Source organism: Dendropsophus ebraccatus, chromosome 6 (assembly GCF_027789765.1).
Source record: "Dendropsophus ebraccatus isolate aDenEbr1 chromosome 6, aDenEbr1.pat, whole genome shotgun sequence".
NCBI classification, from domain to species: Eukaryota; Metazoa; Chordata; class Amphibia; order Anura; family Hylidae; genus Dendropsophus; species Dendropsophus ebraccatus.
Window position 1 is genome coordinate 38,647,559 of NC_091459.1, and position 26,744 is coordinate 38,674,302.

The 26,744-nt window shown below is 44.5% G+C and overlaps 1 protein-coding gene and 1 long non-coding RNA gene across 3 annotated transcripts in view; one reads left to right on the top strand and one right to left on the bottom strand.

The window, feature by feature from the left end:
- Positions 1–26,744, bottom strand: part of METTL24 (methyltransferase like 24) — a 45,902-nt gene that overhangs the window by 11,700 nt on the left and 7,458 nt on the right. Inside the window, exons 2-3 of one of the 2 annotated variants that reach the window (XM_069974837.1) lie at positions 3,928–4,026; positions 2,126–2,265 (exon numbers count right to left, since the gene is read on the bottom strand). In XM_069974837.1, the coding sequence (XP_069830938.1) occupies positions 2,126–2,265; positions 3,928–4,026 (239 nt within the window). Of the gene's footprint in view, positions 1–2,125; positions 2,266–3,927; positions 4,027–26,744 lie in introns of those variants that run through there. The other variant, XM_069974838.1, reaches the window with a different exon arrangement.
- On the top strand, positions 15,947–26,741 carry LOC138795565 (uncharacterized). Its single transcript, XR_011363630.1, has 3 exons — positions 15,947–16,035; positions 17,457–17,497; positions 26,706–26,741. It is a non-coding gene; the product is annotated as an uncharacterized lncRNA (long non-coding RNA).

The following is a 26,744-nucleotide window of genomic DNA, read 5'->3' on the forward strand; positions in this document are numbered from 1 at the left end:
ATTGTGCTGCTTTGAGTGAATGGGAGAGCGCGTGCCTGTCCGCTGCCGCCGCTCTCCCCTCAAAGAATAAACATGTTCATTCTTTGAGTGGAGAGGAGAGGGAGCGGACAGGCGCGCGCTCTCCTATTCGCTCAAAGCAGCACACTGAGCACGGCGGGATTCCACGGCGCTGTGTTTTCTCAGTGTGAACCGGCCCTTACAGCGGAATTACAAGCAGAATATGCGTAAAATTAAGCTCGGATTCTGCTTGAAATTCCTCGCCTATCCTCAGTATGAACATACCCTTAGTTTGTTATTCTGTAATGACTAGTTGTCTATGTACCCTCAGAATTAAAAAGTGCTGCGTAACTTGAGGGCGCTATAAAAATAAATAATAATATTCTTATTAATAGGATTGAGTTGCGTTTTCCATCGTGCCCAAAGCTTACTACTGCAGATAGCACAAAATTACCATTTATTTGTATTCAATTATTTAGACAGTAGGCAATAGGTGATCAAGGTGGAAAATTTAATCACATGCCATCTATCTATACCACCTTTACCGGTGTTATCGTTTATGGATATGTTTATGGATACATCTATGTTTCTCCCGTAAATCTTGCAGCATGCAATATATTTCATATTTAAAAAAAAAAAAAAAACTAGAATAAAAAGAGACTAAAAATATCTGTGACTTGATACATCTTCACAAAAGATTATGCCAAATCTTAAGACTGCCAACAGTCAGTTCTGCCAAGCGTCTAGAAGGATAAGATACAGCCCACAGGGAATTAAAAGGCTTCAGAGCTGCCAGCTTGATAGAATGCACAGCATAAACATTCCCTGCGTTCTGCTGCTTGCAGGATTCTTGAGTCCGGCCTTTAGTTCACAGACATATTAATACTGCCACACAAATAGCACATTCATTATCAAGCTGGGAATGTAATGTCAGAATACCTTAACCCTGTATATACAGGAGAACACTACAAAGATTATATAGGAACACGGCACATCTGAAATTCAATACAGTACATGTCTAATAGACTCCAAGGCACCTAAGAAGGGAGACTCAAGAGGATTGCCTGTCTTCTCTATTTTTACTTACAGAGCTATCCTTGCCTGCTGTGTGTAGAATAGAAGTGGTGACAATGAATGTGACAGATCAGGGTGCAACAGGAGGAAGTTAATAGGGCTCCCTAGCTCATAGCAATGACATATTAGGGCTGATATAGAACTAAACACTGGGAAGCTAGAAGCAATGGTTTCATTAAAATGTCACTGTCATTAAAACTTTTCAAATCTAAATCAGCAGGGGATGTGATATAAAGCATGTCTGTAATTTATATATATTAATTATTTTTAGTTATAATGCTGTAGAACAAAGCTATACTTACTTGTATCCAGGTCCAGTCTCCTGAAGGCAGATTTTTAGTCGTGCGCTGGTTAAAAAAAATATAAACACGGAAGGGAGTTATCAAGACCAGCGTATTTGTATGCCGGTCTTAAATTAGACCCTGCTCCCTTTTCCCCTGCCAAATTCACTAAGAGGCACACACCTCTTAGTTAATCCGTCTGGCGTACCAAATCTTTACCTGCTTACAACAGGTGTAGATTTGGATTATGATTTACCCCTGCGAGAAGGCGCAAATTATGAAAAATGAGGTGCGGGAGGAGGCCGCACCTCCTCTACACCCCGCTGCGCCTTCTCCCTGGTGGAAATGGAAAGAAATGGAAAGAAGTCCTGTGTTTCCCAGGTTATCTGCAGGGTCACAGAGAAGGCAGTCATTTGATTGGTGTACATATTGAGCCGTGACTCTCTGTACTGGCCGGGACCTCATGTGTTTAGTCTCTTTTTTTCAAGAAGCACAAGACTAAACAGCTACCTTCAGGAGACTGGACCTGGATACAAGTAAGTATAGCTTTGTTTTAAAGCACTAACTTAAAAAATAATAAATAATTAATGTAAATGACAAACATGCTTTATATGACATCCCCTGTTGGTTTAGCCTTTAAAAGTTAAAGCGACAGTGACAGTCTTCACTTTAATCAATAAGTAAATGAAGCGGCCATAAGATGTAAAAATCTATAACATTGTAAAGTTGTTGTAAAATTTAAACATTTGAAGAACTAAATATACATATCTTACCCCAAAGAGTAGACACGACACTGCTTACTCCTGATCTGGTGTACTAAACTGAATTTATTATCCAGGCAGACTGTCCAGGGCTTCTGAGTGTCTACCAAATGATCCGTCAGTCCATTTGTTACCAACCGAGAACAAGCAATCTATGAAGAAGTAATATGACATCTGTTATTCTTTTCCATATGGATATGAATGTATAACTGCAAAAAAATCACTCACAATAAAAGCACAGGAGGTAAATTTCCAATTTTACTGCATTTTCTAATAGACTGTATACTAAATTAGTTATATACACTGCAGCATTTCAAAGAAAAACATAGTTTAATGGGAAGCTGTCATCTCTGATTTCCTTTGCGTGCCGCTCTGTCCAATCATGGCTGGTGGGGCAGAGAGAAGCCAACAGGAACTGCTCTGATGGCTCATGGTTAAGGCGGCATTAGAAAGTTTTAAGGGGTCTATTCCACGGAGCAATAATCAGACAAATTGGCCCGATCCGGCCAATTATATGGAATAGAGACAATGATCAGGCGATGATCATGTCATCGGCTGATTGTTTATTTAGGTTAAAATATTAAAATCATCAGGCACCCACCGCGCATCGCTGCGTGGAATAGCGATGTGCGGAGGGCGACCGACGATCTCACAAGTAGCATACATTACCTACACATGTTGCAGGGCTTCTCCTTCGCTCCTTCTCCCTCCCGATCCTGCGCGCAGCAGCAGCTTCGGTGCTGCCTGTCTGAGCTGACAGTGATAGGCTGAGGGGTCTGTCAGCTCAGACAGGCCGCTCCGAAGCTGCTGCTGCACGCGGGACGGGGAGGAAAAAGGAGCGCAGGAGAAGCCCTGCAACATGTGTAGGTAATGTATGGTGTTTAAATAAGGTCTGCAAGGACATCGATAACAATGTCCCTGCAGCCCTCGCTAAACTATTATCGGGCCGTGGAATAGGCCCAGTAAACGAGCGCCGATCTAGCAGATCGGTGCTCGCTTACATTACTGATTGGGCCCCCATCGGCCTGTGGAATAGGACTCTAAGCTATGGAATTAGGGAAGTGACTGAGGGATGTTCTCCTCCTCCTCAGGTTTGGCTTGATTTATAGGTGTCTTGCTATACACCCATCCATCAAACCAAGCTAGGTGGGTAAAGTCACACCCTGATGGACTGCCTGGCGGGCAGGCACTTACTGCAGCAATGTCCTGCCCCAGTCACTGATTGGCTGAGCAGCAATCTATCAGCAGCTGTCAGAGAGCGGTAAGGCAGCGCTGTAGGGGGACAGGGATGAGCAAGTATACATTCTTTATTATTCTGCCTGTCAGTGATTTTTTTTAATTTTCGCTGGACCTCTCCTTTAATGAAGGAACCTGCTGCAATCGTTCACCACCACAAATCTAGTGACAGATTGGGCAGTACATTTAAAATACACTGTTTTAGATTTGAATTTCACTCCCATCAGCATCCTATCTGCATACTGCTCATCAGGCTGCGGATCTTTGAAGTCTGCTCCGTGCAGCTCCTCCCCGGGTGCGGGGAAAAGATGGATCTAGTCCTGGAAAGCTGGGAAAAGTTTCCCAGGAATGGATCCATCTTTTCCCAGCACATGGGAAGGAGCAGCAGGAAGCGGAGCAGACTTTAAAGCCTGCAGCCTGATGCGCTTTGCTTCATTCCTACTGTAGATTCATTTATCTCTCCACTGGAAGTCTTGTTAACATGCGGCTGTCATTAATAGATCTCAATATTAAATATCATGCTGGGGTTTTTTCTGTTTACCTTGTGTGTTTTTACCTGTGTTACCTTGTGTGTTTACCTGAGATGTTGTGATATAATGTAGGAATCTTCTAGCTTCCTCTTCAAGTGAACGTGAATGACCAGCCCAGGGTTGTAGATCGATATGCCAACGTGCAGGCTAAAAGCAATGACAATTGATAAGCATCTATAAAGCATCTATAAATATACACATTAGTAGAGTAATATGCTTCACATTAGAGGTCTCAAACCATTTTTAGATTAACAGCCACAATCCTTAATACAGGTCACATTATCTGAACAACCCCATGGCAGCTGATTGCAGACGATTCCAGAAAGGGGTTGTCCTGCAGCATATATGTAATTTAGGCCCGACCCCTCATAGTAAGTGGACACAGATATGCTAGATCCGTGCTCGCTTACTGAGCCCATACACAGTTCGATTATCATGCAGCAAGGGCTGTATGTATATTGTTAGAAATGTCCATGCAGCCCTTGCTTTTTACATCAAAAATAATAAAGATTATACTTACCTTTTTACCTCCATTGTCCTGCAGCCTTTGCCTGCGTTTTCTGCTCAACTCTGATGCTTCTGGCCCCGTCTCTTCAGTGAAAGGCTGCTCAGCCAATCACTGGCCTAGATGGGACAGCGCCATGGCTAATGATTGGCTGAGAAACCGGTCACTGAAGAGACTGGTCCAGAAGCATCAGTGAGCGGAGAATACAGGCAAAAGGCTGCAGGACAACAGGGGAGAATAGGTAAGTATAAACTTTAATATTTTTACACTGTCAGCAGCCACCAACCGCGAACTACTACACGTAGCGATACGCAGCCAGCGGCTGATAATTTTTAAGCAGGTTTAAAAGACAACAATCAGCCAATGATTGGCTCTTCAGTTGATTGTTGTCTTTATTACACAGAGCAATAATCTGCCAAATCGGCAAAAGATTATTGATCCATGTGATAGGACCCTAAAGGCCCCGTTCACACGGTGTAAAACTGGCAGAATTTCACCAGTTTAACTCCATGTGAATGGAGCCTAAGACTATATATAATTTAGTTAGGCCCAATGTACACATCCACGATTACTGTCCACAATTGTACGCCATTATACAATCTGGATTTGTGGGCTCCTTGACTTCTATTGCCCTCATGCCCATGATTGTGGGTAGCCCATAGTGTGGTGTGAGTACTACTAGCTAAGGAAATAAACACTGCAATGCTGAACCTATACCACATCAATCAAATCAATCCCAAGACTAGACTATACGCTTTAGACCAATCCATGTGGAATTACGCTAAGGGACCCCATCTTAGCTAAACCATGCATGGGTGGACTGGGCAGACCACAAGCTGTCAGAAAGTCAGTTCAGTCATTGGCTATTACTATCGCTGACAGTCTTTTCTCTGCAGTCTTGTCTCTGAACCAAAACACTCAGCATTTGACTCCCTATGACTGCAGAAGTTGGATGCAGCCTTAGGGTATGTGCACACTGAGTAATTCTGACGAAAACTTCAACGATGGAGTTTCCGTCAGAATTACTCAGTGTGCACATACCCAAAGGGAGTCCACTCCGCTCAACACTAGTGCTGACTGCTAAAAGGATTCCCCCTTTATAATGGAAGTGTGATGCTCCTTGTGAAGTCAAACGCTTCTTACATGGACCTGACCATGAAACACATCTGAAAACAAAATGAGAAAGCTGCAGTTTACACATTTGTCAAGGAAAGCTGCCAAATAATGTCTTCTAGTAAGAAAATCAATGTTACTTGTCCAAGCCAAAAGCCTGATGTCATCAATTGGAAGCGATTTTGGACAAGAAAGATGTTTTAATATAATACGATACAAAAAAGTACAGTGTTTTTTATAATACACATATCTTTTATTTATAACATTTTATGCTTCAAGGGGTACTCTAACACAGTGCTCTCTGCTGCTATTTCTACCTATGATAGAAACTGCCCAAAACAGGAAAGATTTTTTATGGGGATTTGCTACTGTTCTGCACAGTTCCTGTCATAGACGGAGATGGCAGCAAAGAGCAAGATAGTCGAGCTTTGTAAGCGGCGCTCACTTATCCAGAATATCAGGCCATGTAAGACGGCCCTAAGCAATGTAGGCAGTTTGCAGTACAATGAAAATATTTAATGACTGGTGATATTAAAGGGGTTGTCCAGCAAAAATCTTTTTCCTTCAAATCAACTGGTGTCAGAAAATTATATAGATTTTTAATTTACTTCTATTAAAAAATCTCAAGTCTCCCCATACTTATCAGCTGCTGTAATGGTGCGTTTACACAGACAGATTTACGAAGCCAAAGCCAGGAATGGATTTGAGAAGAGAAGAAATCTCAGTCTTTCCTTTATGACCTGTTCTCTGTTTATAATCTGTTTCTGGTTTTGGCTTCAAAAATCTGTCAGATAAATCTCTCTGTGTAAACGCACCATTAGGGCCCTTTTACACAGAAAGATTATCTGCCAAAGATTTGAAGCCAAAACCAGGAACAGACTATAAACAGAGATCAGGTCATACATGAAAGCCTGGGTTTTCTCCTCTTTTCAAATCCAGTCCTGGCTTTGGCTTCAAATCTTTGGCAGATAATCTTTCTGTGTAAAAGGGCTCTTAGTCATGCAGGAAATGTTTTATTTTCAGTGAAGCAGGTGGAAATTCTCCATTAACAACGTCAACAGACCTCATTCATTTCAATTGCCTGAACATACTCTCAGCTATTCACTATGTTCAGGTCATTTTCCAAGCGTATGTCAGTTTTGGCTTGGACTGAGAAACTGAGAAGTTTGCAGCACTTTCCAATCTGAGACAAAGCTCAGATATGCTCAGAAAATCACCAAAATGTAGTGGCTAGCTGACTATGCATCGGCATGTAATTCTGACAGTTTCCCGACATATCCATGCCTAAGAGGTAAAAAGCGTGAACCCTGTCTAAAAACAGACAAAACCCCTCAGGGTGTTCTGAGAAGGTCAATATTTCTCCAACAACTGGAGTGCAGCAGGTCATCTTTCAAATAACCATCTTCTGCAGGGAAAGAAATACTAACCATCCCCAATAAAGTTTAAAAGAAAAAAAACACATATATTTGATTTACATTGGTTATTGGCATTAAAATGATAAAACACATTCTTCTGGCAGAATTTACTTTAAATTTGGTATCGCAGGATTGTCTGAACTATTAAATTATATCATTCCAGATCCAGCATAGTCAATGGTGCAAACAGAAAGTTCAAATGTGTTGATTTTTGGTGAAATCACAGAAAAAAATAGAAAATAAAAAAGTAATACAAAAGCCACATTGTCACAAATTTGCTGCAATATACAGGTCAGAACATGGCAAAGTACAATTTTTTTTTTTAAGAAAAGTGTTTTAATTTTTTTCTGGTAACACTGAAGAAAAACTACCCAATATTGGTATCGCTATATTAGCACTGCTATGAAGAATATATTTAGCCAGCTGTACCGTGAAGGCAGGGCCGTTTTAATACATTGGTGGGCCCAGTGCACAGCCCTCAAGAGTGGGCCCCCCCTTCCCTTTCGGCACATTGTATAATGTGCTGAATTTGCCCCCACACTGTATCAAGAGCCCCAATACATACAGTAGTTACCTTATAACACTATTTCCACCATACAGTGATTACATATTACATAAAAACTGCACTAAACAAAACAGAAAGATATCACCAATGATACCATTACATAATACCGCCACATCATGACCCCTAACACTACAACCCTATAACAGAGTGCAGTTACATCCAGTGACTCACGGGGGGCGTCTTCTCCGATCAGAGACTGTCACCTTTTCTTTTTCTCTGGGCCACCTTGAAGTCTTCTCTTGGCTGTGAATCTTCTCTCCAGAATCTGCCAGACAAATATTTTAGGCTCCAACACATCCAGTAGTTAGGTCCCTTGTACCCCTATACAGTAGTTACACCCTTCTGTACCCCTACATAGTTACACCCCTCTGTGCCTCCATAGTTTTAAGGTGTCCCTGTAGTATATAGCCCCTCATGTGCTCCTCCAGTTATATACAGCCCTCCTGTGCGCTCCCCCATTAGTATATAGCCCCCCTGTGCACTCTCCCCAGTAGTATATAGCCCCCCCTGTGCTCTCCCACAATAGTGTATAGCCCCCCTGTGCTCTCCCCCAATAGTATATAGCCCCCCTGTGCTCTCCAATAGTATATAGACCCCTATGCTCTCCCACAATAGTATATAGCCCCCCTGTGCTCTCCCCCAATAGTATATAGCCCCCCTGTGCTCCCCCAATAGTATATAGCCCCCTGTGCTCTCCCCAATAGTATATAGCCCCCCTGTGCTCTCCATAATATATAGCCCCCCTGTGCTCTCCCCCATAGTATATAGACCCCTGTGCTCCCCAATAGTATATAGCTCCCTGTGCTCCCCAATAGTATATAGCCCCCTGTGCTCCCCAATAGTATATAGCTCCCCTGTGCTCCCCCATAGTATATAGCCCCCTGTGCTCCCCCATAGTATATAGCCCCCTGTGCTGCCCAGTAGTATATAGCCCCCTGTGCTCCCCAGTAGTATATAGCTCCCCTGTGCTGCCCAGTAGTATATAGCCCCCTGTGCTCCCCAGTAGTATATAGCTCCCCTGTGCTCCCGAGTAGTATATAGCCCCCCTGTTCTCCCCCATAGTATAAAGCTCCCCTGTGCTCCCCCATAGTATATAGACCCCTGTGCTCCCCAGTAGTATATAGTCCCCTGTGCTTCCCCATAGTATATAGCTCCCCTGTGCTCCCCCATAGTATATAGCCCCCTGTGCTCCCCCATAGTATATAACTTCCCTGTGCTCCCCCATAGTATATAGCTCCCTGTGCTCCCCCATAGTATATAGCTCCTCTGTGCTCCCCCATAGTATATAGCCCCCTGTGCTCCCCAATAGTATATAGCCCCCTGTGCTCCCCCATAGTATATAGCCCCACTGTGCTCCCCATAATATATAGCTCCCCTGTGCTCCCCCATAGTATATAGCTCCCCCATAGTATATAGCTCCCCTTTGCTCCCCGATAGTATATAGCTCCCCTGTGCTCCCCCATAGTATATCGCTCCCCTGTGCTCCCCCATAGTATATAGCTCCCCTGTGCTCCCCCATAGTATATAGCTCCCCTGTGCTCCCCCATAGTATATAGCTCCCCTGTGCTCCCCCATAGTATATAGCTCCCCTGTGCTCCCCAGTAGTATATAGCCCCCTGTGCTCCCCCATAGTATATAGCTCCCGTGCTCCCCAGTAGTATATAGCCCCCTGTGCTCCCCCATAGTATATAGCTCCCCTGTGCTCCCCCATAGTATATAGCTCCCCTGTGCTCCCCAGTAGTATATAGCTCCCCTGTGCTCCCCAGTAGTATATAGCTCCCCTGTGCTCTCCCATAGTATATAGCCCCCTGTGCTCCCCCATAGTATATAGCTCCCCTGTGCTCCCCCATAGTATATAGCCCCCTGTGCTCCCCAATAGTATATAGCCCCCTGTGCTCCCCCATAGTATATAGCTCCCTGTGCTCCCCCATAGTATATAGCCCCCTGTGCTCCCCCATAGTATATAGCCCCCTGTGCTCCCCAGTAGTATATAGCCCCCTGTGCTCCCCCATAGTATATAGCTCCCCTGTGCTCCCCAGTAGTATATAGCCCCCTGTGCTCCCCCATAGTGTATATAGCCCCCTGTGCTCCCCCATAGTATATAGCTCCCCTGTGCTCCCCAGTAGTATATAGCCCCCTGTGCTCCCCCATAGTGTATATAGCCCCCTGTGCCCCCCATAGTATATAGCCCCCTGTGCTCCCCAATAGTATATAGCTCCCCCTCCCATACAACATTGAAAAAAACAAACACTTTTACTCACCTAGGTCCACGCGTTCCTCTTCTCTTCCCTCTTGTGGCCGCACTTCCTGCGGTCACAAGAGGCTGCACTCCCCTTACCCTCGCGCCGACGCTCCAGTGACGTCGGGCGCTAGAGGGAGAGTGCGGCCTCTTGTGACTGCAGGAAGTGCAGCCACAAGAGTGACTGACAGGGAGGGAGCCAATGGCTCTCTCTCTGTCAGTGTCGCTGCTGCTGCAGCGCTGAAGCGCCGCAGCAGCAGCGGGCGGGCGGGGGCAGCGGCGGACGGGGGGGCCCTGCAGGGGGCGCCATGGAGGGGTAAGTAGATTACCCATCCATGGCGCTCCACCCTGACAGGCTGGTGGCCGGAGCCCTGTGCGACCGCATTGGTCGCACATAGCAACGGCCGGCCTGCTCGGGGGGGCCCCTTTAACCAGTGGGCCCGGTGCACGTGCACCATGTGCCCTCTGGTTAAAGCGGCCCTGCGTGAAGGATAATGGTAAAAAGTACAACTTGTCATCCTCTGGTCGCTTTCAGACACAGTGTTTTTGTAGGAAAACTGCCATAAATGATCTTCACTTTTCCCCATAAAAATATTTATTAAATTTTTGCATTATGAACAAACACAGAAGAGACTTACATACAGTACACCACTTTTGTGGCCAACAAGAGGGGTTACAGTAATGCAATTGCTTTTGGGACAAACAGAGGATATTCCATCGAACTCTATGGGAGAGAAACGTCACAGTCTGCAGAAAAAAAATGCTAAACCCTAAGCATGCTGCGTTTTACAAAAGCTGCCACGGAGCCAAAAAAATTTATAGCATTTCATAAAATTCTATTGACTTACAGCCAGGGCCGCTTTAACCAGAGGGCACATGGTGCACGTGCACCGGGCCCACTGGTTAAAGGGGCCCCCCCGAGCAGGCCGAGCAGGCCGGTCGCACAGGGCTCCGGCCACCAGCCTGTCAGGGGGGAGCGCCATGGATGGGTAATCTACTTACCCCTCCATGGCGCCCCCTGCAGGGCCCCCCCGTCCGCCGCTGCCCCCGCCCGCCTGCTGCCGCTGCGGCGCTTCAGCGGCAGCGATACTGACAGAGAGAGAGCCATTGGCTCCCTCCCTGTCAGTCCCTCTTGTGGCCGCACTTCCTGCAGTCACAAGAGGCCGCACTCTCCCTCTAGCGCCCGACGTCACTGGAGCGTCGGCGCGAGGGTAAGGGGAGTGCAGCCTCTTGTGACTGCAGGAAGTGCGGCCTCAAGAGGGAAGAGAAGAGGAACGCGTGGACCTAGGTGAGTAACAGTGTTTGTTTTTTTCAATGTTATATGGGAGGGGGAGGTATATACTACTGGGGAGCACAGGGGGCTACAGTATATACTATGGGGGGCACAGGGGGCTATATACTATTGGGGGCACAGGGGGCTATATACTATGGGGGAGGACAGGGGGCTATATACTATGGGGGAGCACAGGGGAGCACATATACTATTGGGGAGCACAGGGGGCTATATACTATGGGGGGCGGCTATATACTATGGGGGAGCACAGGGGGCTATATACTATGGGGGAGCACAGGGGGCTTTATACTATGGGGGAGCACAGGGGAGCTATATACTATGGGGGAGCACAGGGGGCTATATACTATGGGGGAGCACAGGGGGCTATATACTATGGGGGAGCACAGGAAGCTATATACTATGGGGGAGCACAGGGGGCTATATACTATGGGGGAGCACAGGGGAGCTATATACTATGGGGGAGCACAGGGGGCTATATACTATGGGGGAGCACAGGGGAGCTATATACTATGGGGGAGCACAGGGGGCTATATACTATGGGGGAGCACAGGGGAGCTATATACTATGGGGGAGCACAGGGGGCTATATACTATGGGGGAGCACAGGGGACTATATACTATTGGGGAGCACAGGGGAGCTATATACTATGGGGAAGCTATATACTATGGGGGAGCACAGGGGGCTATATACTATGGGGGAGCACAGGGGGCTATATACTGTTGGGGAGCACAGGGGAGCTATATACTATTGGGGAGCACAGGGGAACTATATACTATGGGGGAGCACAGGGGGCTATATACTATGGGGGAGCACAGGGGGCTATATACTATGGGGGAGCACAGGGGGCTATATACTATGGGGGAGCACAGGGAGCTATACACTATAGGGGAACACAGGGGGGCTATATACTATTGGGGAGCACAGGGGAGCTATATACTATTGGGGAGCACAGGGGAGCTATATACTATTGGGGAGCACAGGGGAGCTATATACTATTGGGGAGCACAGGGGAGCTATATACTATGGGGGAGCACAGGGGAGCTATATACTATGGGGGAGCACAGGGGAGCTATATACTATTGGGGAGCACAGGGGTCTATATACTATTGGGGAGCACATGGGAGCTATATGTTATTGGGGAGCACAGGGGTCTATATACTATTGGGGAGCACAGGGGGCTATATACTATGGGGGAGAGCACAGGGAGGCTATATACTATTGGAGAGCACAGGAGGGCTATATACTAATGGGAGAGCGCACAGGGGGGCTATATACTATTGGGGAGCACAGGGGTCTATATACTATGGGGGAGAGCACAGGGGGGCTATATATTGGGGAGAGCACAAGGGGGCTATATACTATTGGGGAGAGCACAGGGGGGCTATATACTATTGGGGAGAGCACAGGGGGGCTATATACTATTGGGGGGAAAGCACAGGGGGGCTATATACTATTGTGGGAGAGCACAGGGGGTCTATATACTACTGGGGAGAGTGCACAGGGGGGCTATATACTAATGGGGGAGCGCACAGGAGGTCTGTATATAACTGGAGGAGCACATGAGGGTCTATATACTACAGGGACACCTTAAAACTATGGAGGCACAGAGGGGTGTAACTATGTAGGGGTACAGAGGGGTGTAACTACTGTATAGGGGTACAAGGGACCTAACTACTGTATGTGTTGGAGCCTAAAATATTTGTCTGGCAGATTCTTGAGAGAAGATTCACAGCCAGGAGAAGACTTCAAGGTGGCCCAGGCTGGATGGAGAGAAAAAGAAAAGGTGACAGACTCTGATCGGAGAAGACGCCCCCGGTGAGTTACTGGATGTAACTGCACTCTGTTATAGGGTTGTAGTGTTAGGGCGGTATTATGTAATGGTATCATTGGTGATATCTTTCTGTTTTGTTTAGTGCAGTTTTTATGTAATATGTAATCACTGTATGGTGCAAATAGTGTTATAAGGTAACTACTGTATGTATTGGGGCTCTTGATACAGTGTGGGGGCAAATTCAGTACATTATACAATGTGCCAAAAGGGAAGGGGGGGGGGCCCACTCTTGATGGCTGTGCACTGGGCCCACCAATGTATTAAAACGGCCCTGCTTACAGCTACTATCAGTATGCAGGCGTTTTTGTTCAAACGGCATGGTGTTTTTGCAAGGTAAGGAGGTAGAAAACATAGGCCGACAAATCTAAAATTTGGGGTGGGGGAGGGAAGGGGTTAAACTTAAACATGGACAATAAGGTAAGGCCCCTTTCATGCATCAGTGTTAGGTTATGTTCACCCGTAGTATTTCTGTCAGTATTTTAGTCATGTATTTACTTTTACCTTGTTGGTTATACTTATTGCATAGTTATGCATTAACATGCACATTCCATGGTTACTTTTAAACTGTGCCTGTTGTTTCAGATTGAGCTAAAAGTTGTGTACGCACAAGGTATAGCGGTATTCATGGCCATTAGATGATTTGTAAATGGAATTTTAGTACATGGCCTATTTCAATACCTAATTGCCAGTTTCTCAGGGGACAGTTACACGTTCTGTAGAGGGTCGGTAAATACGGACAATGTGCTATGGAATCGAGTTTAGAGCTCCTGACACCATGGGTAAAGATGATGCCAGCAGCTCTGAGAGTTAAAATCTTCATGCTACTGTACTGATACAGCATGGTTGTATCAGAACAGTAGCACAAACATTTAAATTCTTTCGGCATCATAACAATACTGATGCAGGGAGTTCCCTGCACGGATCTTAATCATGTAACATGTGAATGCCTCCTTAGGATGGATTTTAGTAGCAAACTTAGACTGATTATTCAGTCCAGTAGACAAGAGGGAAAATAAAACGTAGAGAGGAATTTTTTTTCTCTGATAATAGGTATTCAGACTAGATTTTGCATGTCAGATTTTTAATCCGACAATGTGCATAGTGACTTTCCTTTTCGTCCTCAGGCAGCACACATATACATCTGTGCTGCCTGAGGACGAAAAGGAAAGAGGAAATTTTCTTACCTGTAATTTTGCTTTTCTCGAGTCCGAAGGCAGCACACATATATATCCCATCTGTGCTGCCTTCGGACTTGAGGAAAGCAAAATTACAGGTAAGAAAATTTTCTCTATTTTCTTTGAGAGGACCACTCCTACAGAATATCCAAATAACTGCAAAAACTGCTACAACCGCATATATGCCATACATATAAATCTGAGCCTACCCCTATATTGTGTTTGCTCCGGGCGGTGCTGTAGACATCCAGGGACTCACTGGATCAATGGCATAAACAGTATAAAGAAGAAATAGTCCACAGCAAACTCCAATCCTGTAAAAAAAAATGTTAATCTTTATTTCATTTCACAGATAAAATGTAAATCCATCAGTAAAAGACTGATGGATTTACAATTTATCTGTGAAATGAAATAAAGATCAACAATTTTTTACGGGATTGGAGTTTGCTGTGAACAATTTCTTCTTTATACTATTTACACTCCTACAGAAGGCTACATTGCAAAGCAAATTTAAAAGAGTTATCAAGTGCTTTAAAAACATGGCCACGTACCACCCAACGTTGGAATCCGGGGTTTCTGTTTAGTTGAATTTAGCAGACGACGTTTAGGTCTGCCCATTAGTTCTGCCACTGGGCTATGGTTAAGAATGGAGTGATGTATGTTACACCTTTTATAGAGACAATGATAGACTCAACTTTGAACTGTTGGATGTTTTTATTTGATGCTTGGTTATACATTGCCGATTATGGGCTAATTTGTACACCCGATGTTCCTTCATTTGCAATTGTTTGCAGAAAAAACTAAAAAACTGAATAAAACTTTTTGGAAACTAAAAACATGGCCACTTTCTTCCAGAGACAGCACCACTCTTGTCTCCAGTTCAGGTGCGGTTTGCAATTAAGCTCCATTCCCTTCAATGGAACAGAATTACAAAACCGCACCCAAACTGGAGAGATAAGTGGTGCTGTCTCTGGAAGAAAGTGGCCATGTTTTTGTAGGGCTGGATAACCCCTTTTGTCTTCTCAAAGAGGTTTTGATGTATTTGTACAAAGTTGGTTGAAACGACAGTGACCATTTAACAGAAAACAAAAAGTCAGAGTCAGTATAATTATATGTACTGTACTGCCATACATTACTTCTTTTTCTCAATACATTTAAACAAAAGCAATATCTTACAGTTGTTTGAAGGGAACCTATCATCATTGTCAGACTGCAAGTCATTGGGGCTTCTTCTTGCTTATGAGCACTGATTGATAAATCTCTCTGTGTATGGTAAGAGATCTATCAATTATGGCAAACCAGCAGGACCCATTCCAATTACTCGTACAAGTTCTCTTTAATCATGTATGTATGAAGTTGAGCCATTTAATCAAGATCCAATAACATTACTATAAAAGGAAATTAACAATAGGCATAATTCACATAAAGGGAAGCTTCACACACACACACACACACACACACTGTATTGCAGCAGATTTTATGCATAGCAGATCCTCAGCAGATTTGATCTAAATAACTGAACACAGCATCAAATCTGCACCATTAAATCTGCTGCAAATCCTGTACGTGTGAATGCACCCAAAATGTACAATAGCTGTACACATAACTTATACTATGCACACAAACTATACAACAAATAGTTAATGTCACAAAAGAAGCCACATTGGCCAATATGCAACATTAGGCAACAGGAAATGTGGTTCTGTTAGACCTGGCAGATTTGTTGGGGACTTTCATCTGCAACAAATTACTATGCTAAACATGTGAGGGGGGTTAAAAATCGGAAAAATCTGCACAGATTTGAGAAAAAGCTGCAGATTTGATATTTTCAGATACAATGCAATGAACGGTAAGTGTGCGATACATGCACAGCGCGGGTGGCGGGACTCTGTTGTTATGGATACCCAGTTGTCACAGGCAGCGGGTGGGAATCCTATGAGTCATGCTAGGCTGGCAGAGCTAAGTGACGCTGCTGCCTGGCAGTCTATCATGAAAGCCAAATCATCGGATCAATCACAGGTGAATGTCTTCTTGACCTTTTGCCTATTTATCTATGTCCCTGCATCCTGGCTTTGTACTGTGCTACTGTATGTGTATGATCCTGGCATTTATTTGACTCTCTTTGACTTTTTTTTTAGTTTATTTTTTTGTTTATATGCACACACCCGGCTGGCTTTTGACCCAGGCTGGGCTCTGCACCCAGTCAGCATAGGGCATGTTGCTTAGTTAGGGGCTGCCGCCTAGGGCAGATGGTCCATAGTAGGCAGGGACAGTGGGCTGGGCACAGATCAAGGCTTACTATTCCCCTACGGATGTTATCTTGTTTTTCATTACTTTCACCACATTCGCTAGGAGAAGGTGCAGTTTGTGATTAGTCAGGGGTCCCTGCACAAAAATTTGCACATTTTTTCAAGTTTGCCCTAAATGCAGACTTTGATACATACCCCCATATGTATCAACTGTATAACATTATATATATATATATATATATATATATATATATATATATATATATATATATATAATAAATCAGGAACGGGAAGACGGCACTCCGATAGTGTAAATAAGTGATGGTTTATTCACCCATACACGTACAGCGTATGTGTAGCGGTGAATAAACCATCACTTATTTACACTATCGGAGTGCCGTCTTCCCGTTCCTGATTATTATCCTGTGGAGTCGGGGTCGACTACCGTTGGGACGTGCACCCATTAGCTGGAAGCTATCCTGACTTAAAGTCTACACAGTGCTGTTCAGCTTTGCATATATATGTATATATCATATTAGAATCAATGGAGCCGCGTCATTGAGGGGCGGGGGGTCTCTCCCACTGGAGGCCATACGTGGGAACAGGGCCGTGGTTCAAAAAAAGGACCCGTGCTGGCACTGCTTTATCCATGTAAATATGAGAAAACCGATGTATCAGTGGTCAGTAACCTAGAAAATAAGCTGTCAACAATAGGAGGGAAAGAACAGCATATCAGGAGACAAGTTTGCTAAATAAGTGAATTAGCAAAAAATATTTAACTTATATGCACCATTGTTTTATTTTGTGTAATTACTGCATGGTATTTTTGTTGTTGTCCTGTAATATAACACTAGGAAGGTTTGCAATAGCATTTAACTTTTGTGTAGATGGACCCATTATAAATGCGCAGGTTGCACACGTTTTCTCTGGTGTTAGTGTTATGCACACTCCAGCATTTGGCTAGAATGCCCATCTGCACTTTAGTGTTGCCCCTGGCCACATTCACATACACAGGCTTTCTTGGCAGGTTTATGTACATTGTCATACATGTTACCAATATGGTTTTGTGCATTTATTTCTTTGTGACTTTCCTCCTCCTGCAATTTTATTCTTGTTTTAATGCACTGATATATCAATAGATGTTTTGACTTTCCATTATTATGGTACAGTGGTGTGATTTGTTTTTTATAGGCTTGGATGTCCATGGTGAACCCAAGAGAAACAACTGACAGGTATTCTATGGGGCCTATTCCATGGAGCGATAATCGCTCCATGGAATAAAGACAACGATCGGCCGATAATTGCGTCATTGGCTGATCGTTTATTTAGGTTCAAACCTAAAATCACCGGGCATCATCGCTGTGTGGACGTATTACAAGCACCATGCTTTAACTAAGCATGTTGCAGGTCTTCTCCTGTGCTCCTTCTTCCTCCCGGTTCCGCTCTCAGCAGCAGCTTTGGTGCGGCCTGTCTTAGCTGACAGACCGCTCAGCCAATGAATGGCCAGTATCGCCGCGGCCAGTGATTGGCTGAGCGCGGTCTGTCAGCTCAGAAAGGCCGCACCGAAGCTGCTGCTGTGCGCGGGACCGGGAGGAAGAAGAAGCACAGGAGAAGACCTGCAACATGTTTAGGTAAAGTATGGTGTTTAAACAAGGGCTGCAAGGACATTGGTAACGACTTCCCTGCAGCCCTCGCTAAACGATTATCAGGCAGCATAGACAAGTGGGAAAGGTGTCAAACAATCAGTGGGGGATCAGTGAATACACCTTTAAGTATGTTCAGCAACAATCCATCCACCTATCTACAATACAAATTACTAAAATATAACATGAATGTTTTGCTACTTTGGTATTGTGTCAGGAGTCAGGGAGCACCCTATGAAATTGCATTTACATCATCCTTTGTTGCAGTTAAGGACAATAAAAAAGATGACTAGTCTGAGATGGCTACTAAAATTCCTCACTGGTAACAAAAGAAACCCATTAAAAGACACCTCCTGAGGCCAAAAAAAATGCTGAAGATTTTGACAGCCCTAATTACAGTTGTCGGCAACTCCTTGGCAGTGAGTCAGTGAATTGTGTCTGCAGACGCACCTGGCATGCTTTAAAGAAATGTGTGCTCAGCCTGGCACATGTTCTCCTCCCATCCTCACTGGCTGCCAGGTAAGTCTGCCATTCCTTATCTTATTTCAACAGATCTTACCTGATTGTAGGATTAGGCCAGTTTCACATGTAACGCATCTGCAGCGGATTTTACGCTGCGAATTTGCACAAAATCCGCTGCGGATCCCTTGCTTGTCATTTTGAATGAGAAGTATGTAGGTGACAGCCCCCTTAACTCCCCGCCGGCCAGAGCATACATTACCTGCTCTGCGCTCCGACTTGCTTCGGGGGCTCCCGGTGTCAGGACGTCCTGCTCAGCCAATCAGTGGCTACAACAGGGCAGCGTACTGATTGTCTTAGCGGGACGTCCACCTGGGAACCCCTGAATCAAGCCAAAGCGCAGAGCAGGTAATGTATGTATGTACCAGCCGGCGGGGCGTTAAGGGGGCTGTCATTTACATACTCAGGATGTCAATCCCGCTGTGAGTATGTATTCTCATTCAAAATGACAGGCAAGGGACTTACAGCTCCGTTATGTGTGAAACTGGCCTCAGTTTGTATCCTCCATCATGACTACATCAAGCACAGCACAAATCTATTTACTTAGAGCGCATTCATATGCTCCATGAATCACAGAAGCTACTAAGCATGAAGCATCATGTAGCATTATAATGCTGGGAGCGCCAAAAGTGTTTAAATCTTTGCGGGAATCCCCATAGAAAACCTCTCCTGCTCTGGACAGTTCCTGTCTCGGCCAGAGATGTCAGCAGAGAGCACTGTGTCAGACTGAAAATAAAACAACATTTCCTGCAGGACATACAGCAGCTAACAAGTATGGGAAGACTCGAGATTTTTTAATGGAAGTAAATTACAAATCTATATAACCTGACACCAGTTGATTTGAAAGAAAAAGATTTTCGCTGGACAACACCTTCAAGATCACATAAGATCACAATTTTGCACTTCTATATTGCAGTTCAAGATGGTGAATGCAGTCACGCTTCAACCCACTGTGTCTGCAGGAGGATAGTCGACAGAATCCAAACCTGCTAGATTTCTTTATGACCATAATCAATACCAATCCTAAGGGTACTATTACACGGAACGATAATCGGCCGAATTGGCCCGATTCGGCCGATTATCGCTCCGTGTAATAAATGCAACGATCAGCCGATGACAACGATCATCGGCTGATCGTTGATATAGGTTAGACCCTATTTTTGTCGGGCGCCGACCGCGCACCGCTGAGTGTAATAGCGGTGCGTGGCCAGCGACTAACGATCTACATTACCCATCCACGTTCCAGGGCTGCTCCTGTCGTCCGCTTCTCCCGGGGTCCCGCGCAAGCTCTAGTTTCACAGCGGCCTGTCAGCTGATAGGCCGCTCAGCCAATCACAGGCCGCGGCGGTCCCGGCCTCTGATTGGCTGAGCGGCCTACCAGCTGACAGGCCGCTGTGAAGCTAGAAAGCGCGCGGGACCCCGGGAGAAGCGAACAGCAGGAGCAGCCCTGGAACGTGGATGGGTAATGTATGCCAGTTTAGCAAGGGCTGCAAGGACATCGGTAACTATGTCCTTGCAGCTCTTGTCGAAGGATTATCGGGCCGTGTAATAGGCCCAGTAAACCAGCAACTATCTAGCAGATCGCTGCTCGTTTACAGGTATTATCGGGCCCTGCTCGGCCAGTGTAATACCACCCTAAGAATGAAGGAGACCTGCCATTGTGTTTCTGAACTGTCTGTCTGCAGTCCCCAACAAAGCCATGTGGCCTGGAGCACCACTATAGGAGAGAAAAGCTAGCAGAAAAAAAACACAGCTACATTCCCTTTATTGTCACAACTGGTGGGGGTCCCAGAGGTCAGACCCCCCACTATTTATTGAGCCCTTAATGACCAGCCACACATTTTTGTGACCATCACTAATAAGCCTTAGGCTAGGCTGTCACCTTTTTACAGGTCTCCAGTGCTAGGATCTCAGGGGGTCGGCTGTCAGTGACTAACTGCCAGGACCAGAGAAACCTACGTTCTCTGAACACAAGTGTCCAAACAATATTACGGTCATAAGATTAATAAATGGTGAAGACAGTAGGAATGGTGCCCAAAAACAGGAGCAGGAGCATTAGGACAAAGTCTAGATCAACTACAGACCCAATGCCAAAGTCGATGGGCCAAACAAAGGGAGGCCGACCAGAAGCATTCGCACAACACTCACACAAGCACCCAAACCACTGCTCTCCGACCACCCAGGGAGCAGATAACAAAGTATTTAGTCATCACCTATGTCGCAACCAACCAATCTGACCAGATATTGCTGCATTTTTGGGCCGGTTTCTATTCAGATATAACACTTTACAGTAGACGTTTACGAGTTTCTTCTTTCACTGCAATAGAGACATAGGTAGATTTCCATGCCAATATAGTCACTATGGTCATCAGCCAAAAATGTAAGTGTTAATAACCCCTTAAAGGCAAACTAAAGCAGAGAGTACTCTGGGACAGGAGAATTGCTGATTCAGGAAAAGCAGAAGAGATGACTGAAAGAGGAGGACTTTTGGACAGGAGAAAACAGCATGTAGGAAAGTAGCAGTGTCAGCGTGACCACAGAAACGTATGGTCTGTGACATCCCCAGCAACTTTACTTGGATGGGAGTGAAGTAAACTCTGTGTACAAACCTATATTGAATGAGAAGGTCTCTTGCGCTGACCACGAGGAGATTAAATAGTGACATCTTCCCAGTCATCAGCTGATAACACCACAATATCCACCTGCCACAATGAAACCTGTTTGTAAAAGAGTCGCAACAAAAGGCCCAGAAATACAGAGGGACCGAAACGTGCTGCGATTCTTTTCATAAACACAATTGTGGATACTATTCTGCCATGGCCGTCACGCTATGATTATTTCAACTGATATCCATCTGGTGGTCACCTGGCCTCACGTATGTGCCAAAGGGAAATCCTTGTATTGGTCTGATCCAAGCCAATTCTCCTGTGCAGCAAAGAGAGACAGAGAGAGAAGCGCTTTGTTGAGTGCTTCTCTTGGCTCGCTCTAGTGATCAGTGGGAAGCTCTGCACCTGGACCACAATCACTCAAATCTTTTCATATGCCTATATGACCTGTCACAAATTTGATGTTAACAAAATAAAGTGCATTCTGCATATGCACCAACTATACCGCATAGTGAGCATCTAACCCTTGTATGAATGGATATAATAAATGAAATACACCAAAAGTTGTTCGCTAAAAAGCCTGATTAAAATATTAAATAGAAGTAACAAGTAGACTTACTAGCTGGTTACTCGTTACTACTATTGCCGACTTTAGCCTAATTTGTTGTGGCGCTAAGCGTTTCTTTTTTACATACACCCAGTAACCATTTGGAGGGCACGGGTACCTTCCATATAGCACCTGAGCAGCGAGCAATGTTACTGCCTTATAGCGCCGTGCATTTGTGTATCACCATAGGAGGTACACTACCTGCTAGTTACCTGATTAAAATATCTCTCTAACAGAGTGAATTGTATTTGCCCAATACTATTGTCTCTCAGATAAGGTTGAAGTTGCAGGAATTAAGCAAAGCGCTTTGTTATGGTTCTTTTACACGGAGCGATAATTCGCCCAATCGATCGTCTAACGATTTTGAAGTAACGATGTGTTTTTTATAACGATCAGCGTTTAGACAGAACGATAGATCGTTAGAAAAAATAGTTATTGCGATCTTTTTAAGATTGCTTAAGCCCATCTCACACATAGGGTAAATCGGTGAAAGACTGTTTACACGAAGCGATCTCCAAATTTTTTGCGAACTTGTTGAAAGATCAAAATTAACGATTTCTCGCTCGTCGTTTGATCGTTTGATGTGTTTACACAAGCCGATTATCGCTCAAATGCGATCGTTATTGCGAAAATTCGAACGATAATCGCTCCGTGTAAAAGCACCATAAGGATCGGCCGGCAGCAGGATTCTTTGAAGTCTGTGACTCTCCAACACAGGTGCCAAGAAAAACTTGACCCTGTCCTGGGAAACTGGGAAACGTTCCCAGGACTGGACCCAGTGTTCCCGGCACCAGAAGTGGAACGGCACGGACTTCAAAGCAACCTGACAAGCTGCCGGACGATCCTAATGAAGCACTTTGCTTCGTTCCTACTGTAAATTCACTCATCCCAAGTTGCTGGTTGCCAAAGAAACATCTATGACCAGCTACAGTTTCAGCTGAAATATCAATGATCTTATAATAAGATTTAGGAATATTAACTGCAGCTGCTCTTAAAATCAAGGACAAATAGTTCATGGTGAGAAACAGTGTCCCAAGGTTACTTGAAGCAGACACTTATCTGTTTGGCATTCTAGTTTGTATGCATGACCTTCATTAGCATACACTCCACGCTCCAGAGTTATTTCCTACTGCTCCCTGTTTAGCTCACATCTGTTTAGCTCACTCTCTGAACTGATCAAATGACCAGATTTCTGATATAATTTTGACTGTAAGACAAATATAGCAATTACACAATAGTCATTGTTTGTGCCCGGCCAACCCTGCTGTATAAAATAGCTATTAGTGTACCATTTCCTTTGTTAACAAATGCTATTGCTGCCATCACATTTATTAGGTATCTGATCATAGTTGCATAAAACAATCAGATTAGGGCCTACATTGCATATCTAATCAGAACAGCAGCCTTAGGGTAGGTTCACACTACGGACTCCATACGGAGAAGTTCCGGCGGATTCTGTTGCTCATACCTGTTCGCGCCTCTCTGCCCGTGCCATAGATACCATTCTATGGCCGGGCCGATTCTGCTGTCTGTCGAAAGAAATGACATGTCAGTTCTTTTGGCGGAACGCGGAATCTGTCCGGCCATAGAATGGTGTCTATGGCACGAGCGGCTATGTGCGCTGTTGCAAACGGGTACGAGCGACGGAATCCGCCGGAACTTATCTGCCCAGATTCATGAAAACATGAAAAGTAGAGTTGAGCGACCTTAGAGTATGCTCAGGTTTGCCCGAATCATTTGATTAGCGGTGGCTGCTTGAGTTGGATTCAGCCCTAGGGAGTCTAGGAAAACATGGATGCAGCCATAAACAAAGACATAGTAAATCGGGTCTAATGTAATACGCCCCTAAGTTTGTCTCCCAGCTCTATTGCTTGCTCCTGGCTAAAGACGAAAATCAAGACCTTGTCTATGTCTCCGCCTGGAAAAATGAACTTGTCTCTCCCCCTAACCAGAGTTGACGGAGTCAAGATTTTTACTATGAGCTGCCAAACGCCCACAGCATGTCAGGTAATAATGAAACAGTTTACGATGCTCTCCAGAGGTATTGGGTCTTTGCTTGCTTTGTGGGACAGACATTAGCACCATGTTCATGCCCTTGTGGTGCTCTACTTTTGCCATCTATTTACTGATACTAGTGTCACCTCCTCTTCTAGTGTTGGGTAACTCTCTCTCCCACCAGGTTCCCTTACTGCTATCAAAAATGGCCTGCTTCACCGTTTCCTGACTGCAGCAAGAACCGCCATACCATACTAGAAATTTACGCAACTACCCTCTATAGAAGAATGGGTTACAAAGCTGGACTCTCTTTACCATATGGGATCTCTCAAGCTGGAGACCATGGTTGAGTGGATCAGGTGGAAAGCACTTGGTTACTCTGGACCGCTTACAAGACTTACAATTCTGATCACATTGCACAGCCCAGACAGATAATTCAGGTTCTGATAATGTACAAAAAGAAATGTTACCAAAACCCTTGAGGACAGGCCATAAAATTTAGAAGCCCACATAACCTCTAACACACATGTTACATACTTTATCACAGTCAGGGAAAAGTCTAACCATTTTTAAATGTTTCTTACAACAAATGCTTAAAATATAATACTGTGCTATATACCGTAGAAAGAACCCAGGCTATGAAGTAGCATAGAAGCAGAGAAGTAAGAAGAGGACATGTACATAGACAGCAGTATTCTTATGCTTATCGGAGGCTGTGTGTGTCATCACTGCCAGGAAGGACATAATGGAGGTCATATATGTATTATGTCCTAAGGGTTTGTAGGACAACAGTGGGAAAGTATCATGAACGAACAAATTGTGAATATGCAACCGGTAAACTGTGGAGCACCACATGCCATCGATGTGTGAGGTGAACGTCAGCTATGATGGGTGCTTGAGGGAGGACCGACAAAGTTCAGTGGAGAAGCTCACCACAAAAACTGGTTGTCTGCTTATTAGCTTACTACTTTCTCTTATGAGTCACATTTTCTACTTCATCAAACAAATGAATGTTGCCATGTTGGTCAAGAAACTTCAAAGAACAAAGACCCTGCAACTATTGCTGGAAGAACACAAGCTGGAGGTGTCAGTGTTGTAGTGAATGTTTTCACTGGATTCTCTGGCCCATTTATCCAGGTAGAAGGCATTCTAAACAGATTCGAGTATGGGCCTTTTCTTGCACATCATGTACAGTATATGTTTATCGTCTTTCTTGGAGTGGAAGGAATCTTCTAGCAAGAAATGTCCAACACTGGTTAGAAGAGCATGACCAAGACTTCCAAGTACTACCATGGTCCCCTAATTCCCCAGACATGAACCCAGATGAGCAACTGTGGGACCACCTTGATCATTGTGTTCACTCTATGGAGTCTCCCCCTCTCCTTCAGCAGCTCTGGGATGCAGTCAGTATGGCTCCAGATACCGGTAACAGGTCCTTACCAAGTCACTTCACGCCTGTCTAGCTGCTGTCCATGCTGCACATGATGGTTACTCTGAATATTAGCTGGTGATCATAATAATGTGACTTGACTGTGTAGCCTTCGGTATATACAGTTGTGTTCAAAATTTTACATACCCCAGCAGAATTTTTGCTTTCTTGTCCCTTTTTTCAGAGGATATAAATGATAACACAAAAACTTTTTTCCCACTCATGGTTAGTGGTTGGCTGAAGCCATTTATTGTGTTTCTCTTTTTAAATGATAATGACAACCAAAAACATCTAAATGACCCTAATTAAAAGTTTGCATACCCCAGTTCTTAAAGGGTTTATCCAGCGCTACAAAAACATGGCCACTTTTCCCCCTATTGTTGTCTCCAGTTCAGGTGTGGTTTGCAATTAAGCTCCATTTACTTCAATGGAACTGAGTTTCAAAACCCCACCCAAACTGGAGACAACAGTAGGGGGAAAGTGGCCATGTTTTTGTAGTGCTCGATAACCCCTTTAATACCGTGATTTCACAGATGGTAAAGCTGCCCATTCTTCTTGGCAAAAAGCCTCCAGTTCCTGGAAATTCCTGGGCTGTCTTGCATGAACTGCGCACTTCATCTCCCCAGAGTGGCTCAAATTGTTCAGAGCACATTTTGCACGCACATGTGGAAACACGGCCTATGGGCATTTCACCTATTTTAGGGTATAAATGTGTGTTGACAATGGTATTAATGCCAAGTCCCATATTAGTGAAGTACAGCCCCCACATCATTTATTCTTTCTATCTATTAACATGGGGTTAGCACTTGGTGCAACTAATTCATTAAGGGTTTCAACGTTTTGTTTTTTGTTATTCAAGTCTTGTCTCTATACCAGCTGCAGTGATCTGTATATCTGAGACATCTGTCACACTCAAGATGTAAACTAAGGAGTCTTTCCAAAATAATGTGGGTTTTTGTTTTTGAATGATGCACCAATGCTTATAGAAAAAACGGAGACGTCTCCGGCACAGATGTTTCACATTAAGTGTTCTACAAGCCCCGAAAACATTTGGCAGAATACGGAATAGATAAGAATATAGCACCTCCATATGGAATATGTGATTAGTGAAGAGCAAAAGTACAAAGGAAGATTGAAAGTGCTGCAGTCTAGTTCATTACCCTTCCGTTCTTCATTCTTGAGAAAGAACTCCATGCTGTGTTTAATATTCACAAGCAGCTTGGGAATCCCAGGTCAGTAGTGGGAGCCTTGTGAAGGTCCCCTATTGTGCAAGGGGGAGTGCTAATCCGGGAAGACATCTACTCTAAAAGACTATCAGCCTTATCGGATTTGTGCAGAGACTTGTCAATCCGTTTAATAGGAGCAATATGGCGGCAGCAATATGGCAAAAGACCAACATCCTACAACCTAACATAAGCTTGGAGAGACGAGTGGAAAGTAAAGTTCTGGTCTTTTTATATGTCATGAATAATATGTACAAACCAGTGCCAATGAATGATACAAAGTCTTTAAAGTGTCTGTGTCATTATACAGAAATCTTTAACAGGTTGCGGAGATATTTCAATAGCTTTGATTGGTCAGGGTCTGAGCATTCAGACAGCCACTAATCTCTAGATAAAAATTCAATGCTTCTTTCCCTAGCTTCCTGTGACCCCCATCTTGCAGGAGAAGGGATCCTTA